The sequence below is a fragment of the Glandiceps talaboti genome, chromosome 18, assembly GCF_964340395.1.
Source record: "Glandiceps talaboti chromosome 18, keGlaTala1.1, whole genome shotgun sequence".
Taxonomy (NCBI): domain Eukaryota; kingdom Metazoa; phylum Hemichordata; class Enteropneusta; family Spengelidae; genus Glandiceps; species Glandiceps talaboti.
In genome coordinates, this window is record NC_135566.1 from 22,795,913 (window position 1) to 22,813,960 (window position 18,048).

General features: G+C 36.8%; 1 protein-coding gene across 1 annotated transcript in view; it reads left to right on the plus strand.

The window, feature by feature from the left end:
- LOC144449613 (uncharacterized) overlaps positions 1 to 14,397 on the plus strand; it is a 39,869-nt gene extending 25,472 nt beyond the window's left edge. The window contains exon 5 of the mRNA XM_078140185.1: positions 14,226 to 14,397. Coding sequence (XP_077996311.1) covers positions 14,226 to 14,341 — 116 coding nt within the window. The 3' untranslated portion in view covers positions 14,342 to 14,397. The remainder of the gene's footprint in view (positions 1 to 14,225) is intronic.
- The last annotated feature ends 3,651 nt before the right edge of the window (positions 14,398 to 18,048 follow it).

The following is an 18,048-nucleotide window of genomic DNA, read 5'->3' on the forward strand; positions in this document are numbered from 1 at the left end:
TGCACATAGGGTAGCTTACTTAGATTTGTTAATTTCAAGTCAGCACGTCTTCTCTTCTATTTTTTATGATTTTTTTTTTGAAATTTGAAAAAAAAATGAATATGTTAATGAGCATTATGACCGACGCCATATTGGAAATCAGTCCGCGAGACTTTAGGTAAAGTGCAACTTTTCAAAAGACACTATTGACGTCAAACAAGCAATGTAACATGTGCTATAGTCTTAATTCTACGCATTGTGCGCCCAAATGACAAATATTTGTTCGAAAAAGGGTTGTAAACTTCAAATCCAATTCTCCACCCCTCCTACAGAATGGTTCATTCCAGTATATGCACCTCATGATCAGATCATGCCTGAACTGAAGTGTATGGAACGATTTTTGACAGAGTCAGTCGTCAATAAAAACGATAATACTCTTTCTAAAATTACCACATTTTGAAAGGGAAAGTACTTTGTGGTTTATTTATGGAGTTTTGTTTTTGTACGATCAATATTGCCGATGTGGTAATGCACGACAATCCCAGTACCCGGATGCACGAGGGACTAACCCAGAAGCAAGTCGTTGTCGTCAGCCATACGTTACAGTGCAGTGGTAACATCGTCGGAGAAATCGCTGTGCTCAGTGTCATTATTCACAGAATTGTTGTTTTCGAGTGAAAACCCGTCTTGCATTGTATAACTCTAACAAATGAAGACATGTCAAGTTATATTTTGAAAGTTGTATCGCTAGTTTGAGACGATTTTCTCACGTACTATCGGGGCTAACTTGGACTTGGACCTTACTCCAGTTCATCGGGAAGTTTAGCCAGCCTGATAATTCTTTCTGGTTTAGTTTACAACACTTTTGATCACGCAGATTTTGTTGTTGTGATGAAAAGAAATTAAAAAAAAGATCACTTCAACCATTTCGTTGTGTTTTCTTTATGAAAGGTAATCGAACATGAACGAGTGTTACCACTGTAACCAGGAGGGTCTATGTTGTAACGTATGGCAAGGGTTCGACATACACGCTGGTCCGCGGCTATCCCGCGAGTCTAGTAACTTTCTGTAAGGACCAGTAAAGGTTACTAAAATGCCCATTGCAGGTAGTCCGACGGGATAGTGACTTTTCGATAGGTATATTAGGGAGCTCAGAATTCAAACCACCGGCTATATGATAAATTCATGGTCATAGTAAAATTCATTTGATTTTTAATTTGCTATTTTGACCAACCAACCCCGGTTGTCTATTCGCGATAAAATTACGATTAGTTTGGAAACGGGGTAGATTTTCTATGATTCCATGTCATAAAAGCATGTGTTGTGTAGTTTTCGAAAAGCACACCCGGTGGGAAAGTCGCCCAACAGACGATCTCGCGCCATTGCTGTACTACGTGGCACTTTATTCTGGCGGAGTGTCTCTTGAAAACGGGAATAGCGAAGGGTGAGCCAATCAAGTGAGACCTTTCAAATGTCGCTAATATTATAGCCAATAAAATTAGTTGTACGATGATATGTGTATAATAAGGGTAAGGCTGGCCGGCGTTCAACGGAACTAAGTGAAGCTCAATCATAACAATGGTGGCTGTCAAAATCGAAGACGTAATTTGACCGTGTTGTTAATATTTCAGTGAGTTTATTCAGCAAGAAAACAACGTGTTCTATGTTTTTGTACTTCCTACATGATGTGATGATCGTTTTTTTTACCGGTACAACTTACAACTTACAGCCTACAATGAAACTGCTAACTTAGTTAGTAACACTGACACGATTCCGTGTTCCGTGTTCATGTTTTGGGGCTCATTTCTAAATACGCGAAACCAGTTATTGAATGTGTAGTGGATATTGATATTCAGTTTGAAAAATTAAAATCCTGAACTTTATTTTGCGAACGGTTTTGTCATTTCTTAGTAATTATAGGGCCGACTGTATCACGTTTAACGTTTATGTCAACCCGGAAGTACATAGACACGAAAATAGACGAAGTGACTTGTACATGTAATTAGTAACAAAATTTTGCTGTAACTGCTGGTAACCTTCAAATTTATTTATTTTTATGTTGTAAATACATTTTAATATGCACTAAGGACAACACTATAAAGACTTGCTCTATGGGAAGGTAATTTTTTGTCTTTTAAAAATGCAATAGTTAGATCAATGTGTACCAGAAATGTTATGTAGAAATAAGACCACATAACATCTTATTACTCCCCCCCCCCCCCCAATTAAGACAAACTACTCACAGAAAGCAACAAAAAAAGAGAAGAAGCTCCAAAACATAAAAAAGAGAATAAAATTACAGTAAGGAGTTGATGATGCACAAACAACTACAAAGGGTTTGAAATAAATTTGAAATAAATATGGGGTTTGGAAAAGTGAATTAGAAGTAGAGCAAAAACTAAGAGAGATGAAGAGCCTAAGTGAACAAGCGAAAGCACTTAAAGATAGGACCACCAAATTTTTTGCAGGACTACTACGTTATCAATTTTACTAGTCCTGTGGGATAGTGACTTTTTTACTCCAGTGTCGAACCCTGTTGGCTGAGAATGACTCTCTTTCGGGTACTTGGGGATTGTCGCCGTACGGAAACTAAGATGGCGATTAATACATTTCTTCCCTATATATATATCTACTACAACTAGTACAAGTTGAATGTTGTTGACTTGGTAAATTTGTTAGAAAATTGAAATTCAAATTGCCTCAAAATTATTTTAGATCCCTAGTTTATTTCATTCATCATTAAAATTTTCCAGGGTTAAAGCTGTAAGACACTGGAATTATTTATAGCCAACCTCAAAATCCTCTTTTTTTTAGCTCCGCTGTCAGCGAAAGCTGAAAGCGTAGCTTTAGGTATAGGTGGGTATTGAGGTATAGAGAGTAGAGTGAATCATAGGTGTCCGTCAAACTTTTATATCTTCACTATCTGCTCCGAAAGTGACAGTCGGAATTCTTCGATATTTGGTGTGCATGTTCCCTGGGGGGAGGCTATTCAGATTTGTTCATGCCAAGTTGATCTGTGCCATTTTCAATTTTTTATGATTTTTTTTCCAAAAATGTCATTTTCATCAACTCCTCATAAACTTTAAGTCAGATTGCTTTGATATGTGGTGTGTTGATGCACAGAGGGTACCTTACTTAGATTTGTTAATTTCAAGTCAGCACGTCTTCTCTTCTATTTTTTATGATTTTTTTTTTGAAATTTGAAAAAAAAATGAATATGTTAATGAGTATAATGACCGACGCCATATTGGAAATCACTCCGCGAGACTTTAGGTAAAGTGCAACTTTTCAAAAGACACTATTGACGTCAAACAAGCAATGTAATATGTGCTATAGTCCTAATTCTACGCATTGTGCGCCCAAATGACAAATATTTGTTCGAAAAAGGGTTGTAAACTTCAAATCCAATTCTCCATCCACCCCTCCTACAGAATGGTTCATTCCAGTATATGCACCTCCCTCATGATCAAGTTTGAATGCCTGTGAACTGAAGTGTATGGGACGATTTTTGACAGTCAGTCGTCAATAAAAACGATAATACTCTTTCTAAAATTACCACATTTTGAAAGGGAAAGTACTTTGTGGTTCATTTATGGAGTTTTGTTTTTGTACGATCAATATTGGTGGCAAAATTACAGCGTCAAAATTGCCGATTTGGTTGTTCCGTACGGCGACAATCTCAAGTACCCGGATGTACGAGGGACTAACCCGGAAGCAAGTCGTTGCCAGCCGTACGTTACAGTGTTAACATCGTCCGAGAAATCGCTGCGTTCAGAATGTCATTATTCACAGAATTGTTTCTTTCGAGTGAAAACCCGTCTTGAATTGTATAACTCTAACAAATGAAGACATGTCAAGTTATATTTTGAAAGTTGTATCGCTAGTTTGAGACGATTTGCTCACGTACTATCGAGGCTTGGACCTTACTCCAGTTCAGCGGGAAGTTTAGCCAGTCCGATAATTCTTTCTGGTTTAGTTTACAACACTTTTGATCACACAGATTTTGTTTTTGTGATGAAAAGAAATTTAAAAAAAGATCACTTCAACCATTTCGTTGTGTTTTCTTTATGAAAGGTAATCGAACATGAACGAGTGTTACCACTGTAACCATGTATGCTGTAACGTATAGCAAGGGTTCGACATACACGTACACGCTGGTCCGCTATCCCGCGAGTCGAGTAACTTTCTGTGATAGATATATTAGTAGGGAGCTCAGAATTCAAACCACCGGCTATATGATGAATTCACGGTCATAGTAAAATTCATTTGATTTTTAATTTGCTATTTTGACCAACTCCAGTTGTCTATTCGCGATAAAATTACGATTAGTTTGGAAACGGGGTAGATTTTCTATGATTCCGTGTCATAAAAGCATGTGTTGTGTAGTTTTCGAAAAGCACACCCGGTGGGAAAGTCGCCCAACAGGCGATCTCGCGCCATTGCTGTACTACGTGGCACTTTATTCTGGCGGGGTGTCTCTTGAAAACGGGAATAGCGAAGGATGAGCCAATCAAGTGAGACCTTTCAAATGTAGCTAATATTATAGCCAATAAAATTAGTTGTACGATGATTTGTGTATAATAAGGGTAAGGCTGGCCTCTACACTGTACTGGCCACGTTCAACGGAAGTAAGTGAAGCTCAATCATAACAATGGTGGCTGTCAAAATCGAAGACGCGATTTGACCGTGTTGTTATTTCAGTGAGTTTATTCAGCAAGAAAACAACGTGTTCTATGTTTTTGTACTTCCTACATGATGTGATGATCGTTTTTTTACCGGTACAACTTACAGCCTACAATGAAACTGCTAACTTAGTTAGTAACACTGACACGGTACGATTCCGTGTTCCGTGTTCCGTGTTCATGTTTTGGGGCACATTTCTAAATACGCGAAACCAGTTATTGAATGTGTAGTGGATATTGATATTCAGTTTGAAAAATTAAAATCCTGAACTTTATTTTGCGAACGGTTTTGTCATTTCTTAGTAATTATAGGGCCGACTGTATCACGTTTAACGTTTATGTCAACCCGGAAGTACATAGACACGAAAATAGACGAAGTGACTTGTACATGTAATTAGTAACAAAATTTTGCTGTAACTGCTGGTAACCTTCAAATTTATTTATTTTTATGTTGTAAATACATTCTAATATGCACTAAGGACAACACTATAAAGACTTGCTCCATGGGAAGGTAATTTTTTGTCTTTTAAAAATGCAATAGTTAGATCAATGTGTACCAGAAATGTTATGAGCTAGAAATAAGACCACATAACATCTTATTACTCCCCCCCCCCCCAATTAAGACAAACTACTCACAGAAAGCAACAAAAAAGAGAAGAAGCTCCAAAACATAAAAAAGAGAATAAAATTACAGTAATGAGTTGATGATGCACAAACAACTACAAAGAAATAGACAGTTCAATTACAACACACGGTTTGAAATAAATATGGGGTTTGGAAAGGTGAATTAGAAGTTGAGCAAAAACTAAGAGAGATGAAGAGCCTAAGTGAACAAGCGAAAGCACTTAAAGATAGGACCACCAGATTTTTTGCAGGACTACTATGTTATCAATTTTACTAGTCCTGTGGGATAGTGACTTTTTTACTCCAGTGTCGAACCCTGTCAATGGCTGAGAATGACTCTCTTTCGGGTACTTGGGGATTGTCGCCGTACGGAAACTAAGATGACGATTAATACATTTCTTCCCTATATATATATCTACTACAACTAGTACAAGTTGAATGTTGTTGACTTGGTAAATTTGTTAGAAAATTGAAATTCAAATTGCCTCAAAATTATTTTAGATCCCTAGTTTATTTCATTCATCATTAAAATTTTCCAGGGTTAAGCTGTAAGACACTGGAATTATTTATAGCCAACCTCAAAATCCTCTTTTTTTTCTTTTTCTTGTGTGCATTTCCCAGTCATTTTTTTCTGAGATTTTGTGCAATTTTTCATAACTGTAGATTTTTGTTATAAAATGGTGACTATGGTATAAAAGTACAATACATTACCAACTTCTGTGTAAAATGTGTTTTATAGTGAGACATCATATGAAACCACTAACCACTTTATTGCATCGCTAAAACAAAACTGCATAGTAAAGAGCTGAAGAACTGAACCACTTCTACATGTCACCAAAATAAAAAAACAAATAAAAAAACAAACAGCGGAGCTATTCTGACCGATAGGTCGCTTGTTTCTTTTTCTTGTGTGCATTTCCCAGTCATTTTTTTTCTGACATTTTGTGCAATTTTTCATAACAGTAGATTTTTGTTATGAAAAGGTGACTATGGTATAAAAGTACAATACATTACCAACTTCTGTGTAAAATGTGTTTTATAGTGAGACATCATATGAAACCACTAACCACTTTATTGCATCGCTAAAACAAAACTGCATAGTGAAGAGCTGAAGAACTGAACCACTTCTACATGTCACCAAAATAAAAAATTAAATTAAAAAAAAAACAGCGGAGCTATTCTGACCGATAGGTCGCTTGTTTAAAAAAGGCAACAATATAGCAATATTGCAGCCAGGCAAGCAATATATCCTATAACCATAGGGCCTGCGATCCCTCGAGTGGATCCAACTGTAATTCAAAACGTAATATTTTCAAGTTGGTGTGGAATCTGATTTCAAAGGTAACACTGTTAATTTCAACCGGCTCTTCATGTGTACCCAGATGACCATAAATTGCTGTCTGACGGTTTGTTACGAAACCCCTGCCAGCGACTTAAATTCCCCATATGCACATCGTTTTTACAACTATACTTTTAAAGTTTGCTTCCCTTGACCTATCACATACTGTACGTACGATGACGTTGACAACAATGGTGTTGCTAAGCATTTGACACTTCAGCTTGACCACCGAACATGGTTGCTATGCACTCAATGGCGTCTCATGGGATCTTGTGAGACCTGCCGCGAGACTGAAGATGGTTTATTGCCGTCATATTTGATGGAGGCATTACTTAGGGCATTTAGGTGGGAAATTGACAAAGATGTGTGTTATTGGGTTTTTTTTTAAAAAGCTACTGGGCAGATTGGTCTGAAATTTGGTGGGAACATGACATGGTGATTCCATCAGTGCAAATTATGTCTAACAATGTGACTTTGCAATCAAAGATCTTTTAATAATTCCAAACTACCAAACAGATTGATTTCACCGGTGATATGCAATTAGGTGTAAAAATTTGGTTAAAAACTTGTATCTCAAAATATACTTGGACAATGGAGCCAAAATGTGGTGAGATGTTTCTATAAGTGTTATTCTGCAGATGTTGTTCAAAACATTTTGACACAATTGCCATAGCAACCATGACCATGCCCTCAGCAACAACCAAATGAAAGTATTTTTACAAAAATAATATCATCTGGTAGGCAAGTGAGTAAACATTCAAAAAATGTATGCAAATATCCATACCAACAAGACCACACCCATGACGGTGTCTTTTGCAAAGATAACAACGGGAATTATAGACAGTGAATAAAATACTAAAACATGGCTATGATTGTGGTTCTGTATGATAGAATTGAATTCTTGCCAACCAATCGGGTGTACCTAAAAGATTTGCAACCAATCGGGTGTACCAGAAAGATTTCTACCATATGGTAGAATTGATTTCTAGCCAACCAATTGGTGTATCTGAAGATTTCTACCATGGTAGAATAGAATTCTAGCCAACCAATTGGTGTATCTGAAGATTTCTACCATGGTAGAATTGAATTCTTGCCAACCAATTGGGTGTATCTGAAGATTTCTACCATACCAATTGGTGTATCTGAAGATTTCTACCATGGTAGAATTGAATTCTTGCCAACCAATTGGTGTATCTGAAGATTTCTACCATGGTAGAATTGATTTCTAGCCAACCAATTGGGCGTATCTGAAGATTTCTACCATGGTAGAATTGATTTCTAGCCAACCAATTGGGTGTATCTGAAGATTTCTACCATGGTAGAATTGATTTCTAGCCAACCAATTGGTGCATCTGAAAATTTCTACCATGGTAGAATTGATTTCTTGCCAACCAATTGGTGTATCTGAAAATTCCTACCATGGTAGAATTGAATTCTTGCCAACCAATTGGGTGTATCTGAAGATTTCTACCATGGTAGAATTGATTTCTAGCCAACCAATTAGGCGTACCTGAACAATTTCTACCATGGTAGAATTTATTTCTAGCCAACCAATTGGTGTATCCGAAGATTTCTACCATGGTAGAATTGAATTCTTGCAAACCAATTGGTGTATCTGAAGATTTCTACCATGGTAGAATTGATTTCTAGCCAACCAATTGGGTGTACCTGAAGATTTCTACCATGGTAGAATTGAATTCTTGCCAACCAATTGGGTGTATCTGAAGATTTCTACCATACCAATTGGTGTATCTGAAGATTTCTACCATGGTAGAATTGAATTCTTGCCAACCAATTGGTGTATCTGAAGATTTCTACCATACCAATTGGGTGTATCTGAAGATTTCTACCATACCAATTGGTGTATCTGAAGATTTCTACCATGGTAGAATTGAATTCTTGCCAACCAATTGGTGTATCTGAAGATTTCTACCATGGTAGAATTGAATTCTTGCCAACCAATTGGTGTATCTGAAGATTTCTACCATGGTAGAATTGAATTCTTGCCAACCAATTGGGTGTACCTGAAGATTTCTACCATGGTAGAATTGATTTCTAGCCAACCAATTGGTGCATCTGAAAATTTCTACCATGGTAGAATTGATTTCTAGCCAACCAATTGGTGTATCCGAAGATTTCTACCATGGTAGAATTGAATTCTTGCCAACCAATTGGGTGTATCTGAAGATTTCTACCATGGTAGAATTGATTTCTAGCCAACCAATTGGGTGTACCTGAAGATTTCTACCATGGTAGAATTGATTTCTAGCCAACCAATTGGTGTATCTGAAGATTTCTACCATGGTAGAATTGATTTCCCGCCAAACAATTGGGCGTATCTGAAGATTTCTACCATGGTAGAATTGATTGCTTGCCAACCAATTGGGTGTATCTGAAGATTTCTACCATGGTAGAATTGAATTCTTGCCAACCAATTGGTGTATCTGAAGATTTCTACCATACCAATTGGGTGTATCTGAAGATTTCTACCATACCAATTGGTGTATCTGAAGATTTCTACCATGGTAGAATTGAATTCTTGCCAACCAATTGGTGTATCTGAAGATTTCTACCATGGTAGAATTGAATTCTTGCCAACCAATTGGTGTATCTGAAGATTTCTACCATGGTAGAATTGAATTCTTGCCAACCAATTGGGTGTACCTGAAGATTTCTACCATGGTAGAATTGATTTCTAGCCAACCAATTGGTGCATCTGAAAATTTCTACCATGGTAGAATTGATTTCTAGCCAACCAATTGGTGTATCCGAAGATTTCTACCATGGTAGAATTGAATTCTTGCCAACCAATTGGGTGTATCTGAAGATTTCTACCATGGTAGAATTGATTTCTAGCCAACCAATTGGGTGTACATGAAGATTTCTACCATGGTAGAATTGATTTCTAGCCAACCAATTGGTGTATCTGAAGATTTCTACCATGGTAGAATTGATTTCCCGCCAAACAATTGGGCGTATCTGAAGATTTCTACCATGGTAGAATTGATTGCTTGCCAACCAATTGGGTGTATCTGAAGATTTCTACCATGGTAGAATTGATTGCTTGCCAACCAATTGGGTGTATCTGAAGATTTCTACCATGGTAGAATTGATTGCTTGCCAACCAATTGGGTGTATCTGAAGATTTCTACCATGGTAGAATTGATTGCTTGCCAACCAATTGGGTGTATCTGAAGATTTCTACCATAAAGAACCACAACCATAGTAGTAAACAATTTTCTCGACTCATATAGTGAAAAAAAACTTCTTTTTGGCTAAAAAGAATTATGTGGTTCGTTCGGATTATGCTCAATTTTAGAATAGGTGGGGTAGGTAGATATTTTATTTTTAGCCCCCGTCGGACGAAGTCCGAGGCGGGGGCTTTATAAATTGGGTTCTGTCCGTGCGTCCGTGCATGCATGCGTGTGTCCGTCCTCAGCCATATCTCGGACAATCATGGACCGATTCCTTCCAAAATTGGTACATTCATAATTAGATATGAGTTACATATGCACGCTGATTTTCTTTTGGATGCGATGTGGTTTAGCTGATTTACAAACATTTAAAATATTTCACATGTCTGTAACAATAATTTGTAGAGTAAATTGTACATGTGTATGAACATGGGTTCAGAATTGCAATCATCGAATTCAAATTTAGATTATCGAATTCAAATTCAGATTAGATTCGGATGTTTGTAAGAGTGACTTTTGTTTTTTATATCTGCATCGATAAAAGGTAAGGAGAATTATTATTCTTTATTGTCAATGTGCTTTGGATAATTATTAATCTTTATTGTCAATGCGCTTTGTACCTGTATGAAAACTAGTGCACACGTCATTACATACAATGCATTTCATGCTGTGCCAATCATAATTGTACATTTGTGGTAAATGGTATGTGTGTAAATAAAGCTTCTGAATGAAAGTTGTAAGCGCAAGTATGCATATTTGTTTATCAAAATCATCAAATATGGCCGGAAAACGGTTTATTGTACTTTTTGAGAATTATTTGGTCCCTATCCAATTCGTCTAATATATGAATATGTCTAATAGTGTGAATCCAAATCTGAGAATATTGTGCAAGATCGCCAACGTTATCCAAAAAGAGGCTGATGACGTATGTGCTTTAGATTTCATTCATGAATTGTAGTGCTCGCACAAAATTTCTTCCATTCTCCACGATACAGTAGATTCCGTTGTAAGTTTAACCCTACATTATTGTGCGGTAAAGGTAAGGGAGTTCGAATATGTTTTCTTGCATTTGTGACAGCATGTATACAACGGGTTTACGTTTAAAAAACAGGGGTTTCACTTCGTTTACAGCCGTTATATTTATACTATAGTTGGGCGCCGTTTGACTGCATGAGGCCATGACCATGATGGAGACATTATAGTATTTTCTACACCAGTTCTAAACCGAACTTTTTGTGACCGTGTATGTCGTATAAGCATACTTCTAATTTACAATGTATAACCTGTTTATTTTCTGCCAATCGACCCGAACGGGATCGCGAAACCAATGAACGTCAACTCGGAAGTAAGACAACTTATATCAGTAGTGTTTTCACAAGTCATGAAACAGTTGCAGTATATATCCCCGGCCGCCGTGTCCATGCCCCTAGATCGACACGTACACGTCGATGTAGTAGCAATACTTCGTAGAATCACGATCGATGTTGAATTTTCTAAGTAATGCAAAAGTAACTGAATACATTATCCAGTTTATGATTTTAGGGACACCATGAATCAATGAGTGTACGTACGTTACTCGTCCGCGTTTCACTAGGCTGTGGTTTGGAATGAAATTCTCAAGCCCCACAACCAAGCCTGAACACGACGCTAAGTCAGACACAACATTCAATTATCATTCCAAAACCACATGGCACCATTAGATGGTGTTAATTATCATAATTTATACGTATCCATTGTTGGTGATATCCAATAGTATTACCGAACGTCATACATGATAAGTAGTATTAGTTTCATGGATACCCGGGAAACATAGTAATACTAGTTACTGGTGCGTCGTGAAGGTGGGCGACGCGAAACGGTTGCTTGAATGACAGCTGGGCGATGTAATGACACAGCAATTTCAACTTAGCTTTAGAGAACAAATACGGAAGTACCATTTGCCTTCCTTTTGGTCATCTTTTCGAACAAAGCAGTTATCACGCTTCCTAAACAAAAATAATAAAATTTGGTGGTCGGAAATGGAAAAGTGGTGGTCCTGTGGACACCGTTAACTTAGACCCCTATAGTCACTTTATCAACCTATTTTTTAGCCTTGACATACATGACCCCAAAATGAAGGGATTTTCAAAAATTAACAAGACCAAATAAGTATGCCATTTTCTCATGCCATGTTGACAAAAGTTGACAGATGTTGATATTTTTGCATGCTCTTTTTGTCTATTTTATGCACAGAAATAACTCATTGGTATGGTAACAATTTTGTATACATAAAAACAAGCTTTTTCATACACTTACCAACACCTTCAGTCCACATAAAGTGCACAGAAACAGAGTGAAAAAAAAAGACAATCTTTCTCCTACGAAATAGTAATTTTTACTGAATACAACATGAGTGCCATGGAAACTCTTACCACATTATTATCTTTACCTGTTACTTGATATTTCACCCTCAGCAAGGACTTAAAATGTCCAAGTATCATGTTTGAGTCTCACAAGTCTAACTTACTTACAACTTGTCTTACATATACACAGTATTAAGGTAAAAATGTCCTTGGGTAATATGGAAATTATTTTTAGATAGAATAACATTGACATATTTTCACCAAAAAAAGCATGATTTCCCACGATTTGGTGTGTCACGTCACATCTTACCTCAATGAGGGACAAACAGATCACAGTTGTAGAGGTGAAATACACTTTAATTCTATCAAGCACATTTTGAGTTTCGCCAAAATTCTAATTTAATGGGTATATAACTTATGACATCTATGCTACTGATAAACTTGAACTTTTTTAAGTGCATGGTACAGATTTGGCTAATGCATGTTTTCTTGTTATCTTTTGCAGATAGATGATAGTGAGTAAATTGTTGGATCCTGTACTGGTTTACAAGCATACAGACACAACAAAGGCACACACCTTGCACAACAGACATAAATACAATAAAAAAGTTCTCAGAACCCGAGAACACTCTTCAGTTGAGGAGGTTAAAGTAGGATTTGGGCACCATCCCAAATTAACTGCTGGTCTGAACATAGACCACTAGAGAACTAGAGAACACAAAGAGAACAAAAGCAAAGACAACAACCAAAATCTAATAAAACACATGTGACAGGACAGTACATACATAAAATAAAAGACAGGTGATAGGACAGTACATACATAAAATAAAAGACAGGTGATAGGACAGTACATACATTATTAGAAACTTGTCCTAGAACTCACTACAATATAAGTTGTACCAAGGATACAAACACTTGAAAGAACTAGAAATAGAAAGTTCAATTGTCTTAGTTTATATTTCAAATTACTGACTAGGTATTAGCAATAAAACAATCATGGGAATGTGTGTCCAACAATACAGGCAGTCTGTAGGAAGTTTTTATTCTGTGCACTACATGATCAATGTAAAATTAACAAAGATATTGTCCTTCTGCTGCGCTTGTATTCTTCACCTTTACTTGTATTATAATTATTACACCAGGATGTTGCTCCTGCTTGGAGGTGATATAGAAACAAACCCAGGTCCTCCAACACCAAAACAGACTTGCCCTGGTAAATTTGCAATTGTTGGTAGTATACATCAAGGTTCACCCCAATTTTTGATTACTGAATCTGGTGCAAGTACATGTTCACAAGACACACCATCAGTCTGTGTAATTTTGACTTTTTATTGTACACCATCCCTAAAATTGACACTGCACAATGAATGAAATGTTCTTGTGACTCCACCATTGTCCTTAACTTAAAACACTGTTCCTCGGTCATTACAGCTATTAAATCATATTAAGTCTCAAACATCCACTGCGGGGGCTGTGTCATCTTCGATGGCTTGTATTTTTAAAGAATTTGTGTGAGTGTCAAGTTCAGGTTGTTATGTTATCCGTTGTTTTGCACATGTATTCTATGTTATTGGTTTCTTCCCATCCGATGTTCAGCCATTACAGATTGGAAGAACAGTTTGATATTGTCTTTCAAGTTGATGTTAGTTTCTGCATCCACTATTTCTCACGAGACTTTACAATTTTTCATGATTTCATTTTTTACTTGAATACATTTAAAAAAAGTTTAGGGTCAGCAGTGAAAAACTAAGTGGGAACCAAAGAATTTTTTTAGGCCTTAAAGCCATAAGCTAATTATGATGGGAGATATCTTTTGTAAGAAAGTTTTTGACCAGTTCTTAATTGCAGCATAGTTGAACTATAGACAACATTCGAGGTTCAACTTGTCCATCTCCTGTACCATTTAGGGAAGAAAAATGAAAAACAAGGGAGCTATTTCAACCGCTAGGTCAATTGTTTGTTCTTTGTCCATTTATGTCTATACACACCAGGCTCTTTTATGACATGCAGTGTCTTATTCATACACTCAAAATAACCTTGCACTGTCTCTTTTAATTCTTTACAGTGACACTGTTTGACGATAACCGGATCTATAGTGGTGGTGGTATAGACAATCCTCTATATGGTGTAGATGATGACAATGTGGTACCACTCACACATTTTGATGTCAAACAACACTAAACTTGTCCACCTTCATTCCCAACATGTTCAACAGAGTTCAAATGCATTTTTAGTCCCCGCCGGACAAAGTCGGTGGGGGGGGGGGGGGGGGGGGGGGGGCTCTGTCCATCCGTCTGTCTGTCCGTGTGTCCATGCCTGCGTGCATGTGTGTGTGTGTGTGTGTGACTGCATCTGGAGCCATTTCTCGGAAATGACTGGAAAGATTTCTTTCAAACTTGGTACAACGACAACACACTATGATATACATATGCATGCCAATTTATTTTGTGATACGATCCAATATGGCCACCAGACGGCCATTTTGTTATGATTACGCAGACATGCCTGAACAGATCTCATTCAAAGTTGGTATAAAGACAATGTTCTATAACATACATATGCATGGGAATTTGTTTTGTGATACAGTCCAATATGGCCACTAGACAGCCATTTTGTTATGAAATTTTCATGTTCAAAGTCATTATCTAGACATGCCTGAACAGATCTCATTTAACATTGGTATAAGGACAATGTTCTATTACATACATATGCATGTCAATTTATGTCATGATACGATCCAATATGGCCAACAGCTGGCTATTTTTTCATGTCCAGAACCATTACTTGGACATGACTGGACCAATTTCTATCAAACTTGGTACAAGGATAACACTATGGTATACATATGCATGTCAATTTATGTCGTGATACGATCCAATATGGCCAACAGGTGGCTATTTTTTCATGTCCAGAACCATTACTTGGACATGACTGGACCAATTTCTATCAAACTTGGTACAAGGATAACACTATGGTATACATATGCATGTCAATTTATGTCGTGATACGATCCAATATGGCTGCCGGGTGGCCATTTTGTTACTATTTTTTCATGTCCAGAGCCATTACTATGATGTGTCTGAACCAATTCCCTTCACACTGGGTACAGGGATATATATTGTACCATATTCTTCATATGCACGTCAACTTGTGTGACGATAAGATCCAATATAACCACTGGGTGAACATGAACAATTTCCATCAAAACTTTACACAAAGACGATGATGTACTATGATGTATATATGTATGTCAACTTGTGTCACGATATGATCCAACATGACCACAGGGCGGCCATTCTGTTTTAACTGATTTCTTTTAAACTGGGTACAAGGATATATATTGTTAGTACTATAATCTTCACATGCATATCAACTTGTGTCACGATATGATCCACTGGGCAACTTGAACATATGACATTGTCCTTTACACCAACTTTGAATGAGATCTGTTCAAGCATATCTGCATAATGGCTTTGAACATTTTGTTATGATTTTTCCATGTTTGGGACCATTACACAGACATGCATGAACAATTTCCATTAAAACTTTATTTTAAAGACAATGCACTATGATGTATATATATATGTATATCAACTTGTGTCATGATATGATCCAATGGGACTGCTAGAGCCATTCTGTTATGATTTTTTCAAGAAATGTTACAATCCAAACAGGGATCAACAGCTCCCAAACAGTGGGGACTGTATGTCATCTACGATGGCTCGTTATTGTATTTTTTCTGTTCAAATATTCATTTTTCAGTGAAATTGTCCCTTTTTGAAAGAGGAATGATTCATGTTTCCTCAAAGATGTTATTTTGACTGTGACATTTACTTGATTTACTAGATGTCTGTGTCAAAGTTGAACACACTGTCAATAGTTCCAACTTTATTTACTATATGTCTGTGTCAAAGTTGAACACACTGTCAATAGTTCCAACTTTATTTACTAGATGTCTGTGTCAAAGTTGAACATGCTGTCAATAGTTCCAACTTTATTTACTAGATGTCTGTGTCAAAGTTGAACATGCTGTCAATAGTTCCAACTTGATTTACTAGATGTCTGTGTCAAAGTTGAACATGTTGTCAATAGTTCCAACTTTATTTAGAATTAAAATGAAATTAAAATATGAAATGGTGATTAATTCTATTTTATACAATCAAGATTTTTGCTAAAACACACCATTCCTCCCTTCAGACTATTATCCTTTCCAACTTCAAAAATACCTAAATGTCCTTTACCGTGTCACTGTGCAGGTTTTGGTAAAAGCTGGAAATTATGCTTGGTTTATTTAGGGGTTGAGGGGTTTACAAACCAGCTGGTTTGAAACTGGTCATTAATGTAGTGGTCGGAGGAATGGATGTTCTTATTTAATATTATACATCTGTTCTATGTATATTAATAAGGGATATTCCGGTAGTGGCGAAATCTCACAATACCGCCTAGCAACGGTTGCTGAACACGTGACAAAAGTCAAACTTTGACCACCATATCATTTAAATGCCTGAAAACACTGTAAGCCTGTGTATAAGGGACGGTTTTTTACATTTTCTGTTGTGTTCATCATGAACAAGTTCGAAAAACGTAAGGTACCAGAGCTGAAGGACTTCCTACCTCAATTTGGCGTCACTAGCCCTATAGGTTTAAATCCAGACAGATACATTTTGCCTAAATGTAAGCTCACAGTGTATGTGTAACTGATGCACTGTTACTAAAATCAACTGTTACAATGAACTCAAAATGTATCCATGTCCATCAGTTAAATCAAACTGTTTTACCAGTCGCTAATTTCCTTCCACAGCTTGTACTACAAATTGAACTGTTTTCTGTCAATTAATTGTTAATGTGTCTTTGACTACCTGACATGCCACTCATGTCAGCATCTGAAAATGGCTTAAATCTGAAAATTGACATCATCAATGCATCGTAAAACTACATGAATGGCCAACAAAGTGATTGACATCATCAATGCATCATATAACTACATGAATGGCCAACGAAGTGATTGACATCATCAATGCATCGTATAACTACATGAATGGCCAACGAAGTGATTGACATCATCAATGCATCGTATAACTACATGAATGGCCAACGAAGTGATTGACATCATCAATGCATCGTATAACTACATGAATGGCCAACGAAGTGATTGACATCATCAATGCATCGTATAACTTCATGAATGGCCAACGAAGTGATTGACATCATCAATGCTGACAGTGATTGATATTCTGAGTAAATTTGCATGAACTATTCCATTAAAAAGTAAATGTGATAATGAAATGGATATTCAAGGAAAGGAAACCTGAAAAGTTCAATTCAATCAAGGTACAGAATTTATGATCAGTTTTTACGGCTGACGTGGGCCAGTGACTTTTTGTTCATGTACTTAAAAATAGTGACACCCCCCCCCCCCCCAGCAATTCATCCACAAAACAATCCACTCCCCCCCCCCCGACAAATAAGAAAACACAATGACCCCTCCCCCCATCTGTTGACTAGAAATACTATTTTTGTTCTTGCAAAGGCACTCTATTCTTAAAGCATAATACCGCACACTACATAGTTAATTTTATATGTTACATTGTCAGTAATTTTAAGTGTATCTGGTAAATCCATTGCTTCACATGTATAAAGCGCTTTAGATAGAAACCCTATGAGAAGTATGATTGTCTGTTCACGGACATACAAAATATTCATGGTTTAGTAACCAAAAGTTCTAGGATAACTCTTAGATTGAGTGAACTATTAAATATTCATTAATTCAGCTAATTATCAAGTACAATATTATAAATAGAGTTAATATACTTGTAAACCCATGTCCGTAACTGTCACACATAATGATGTACTTGCATCATATAATGAATTGTTTACATCATATAAAG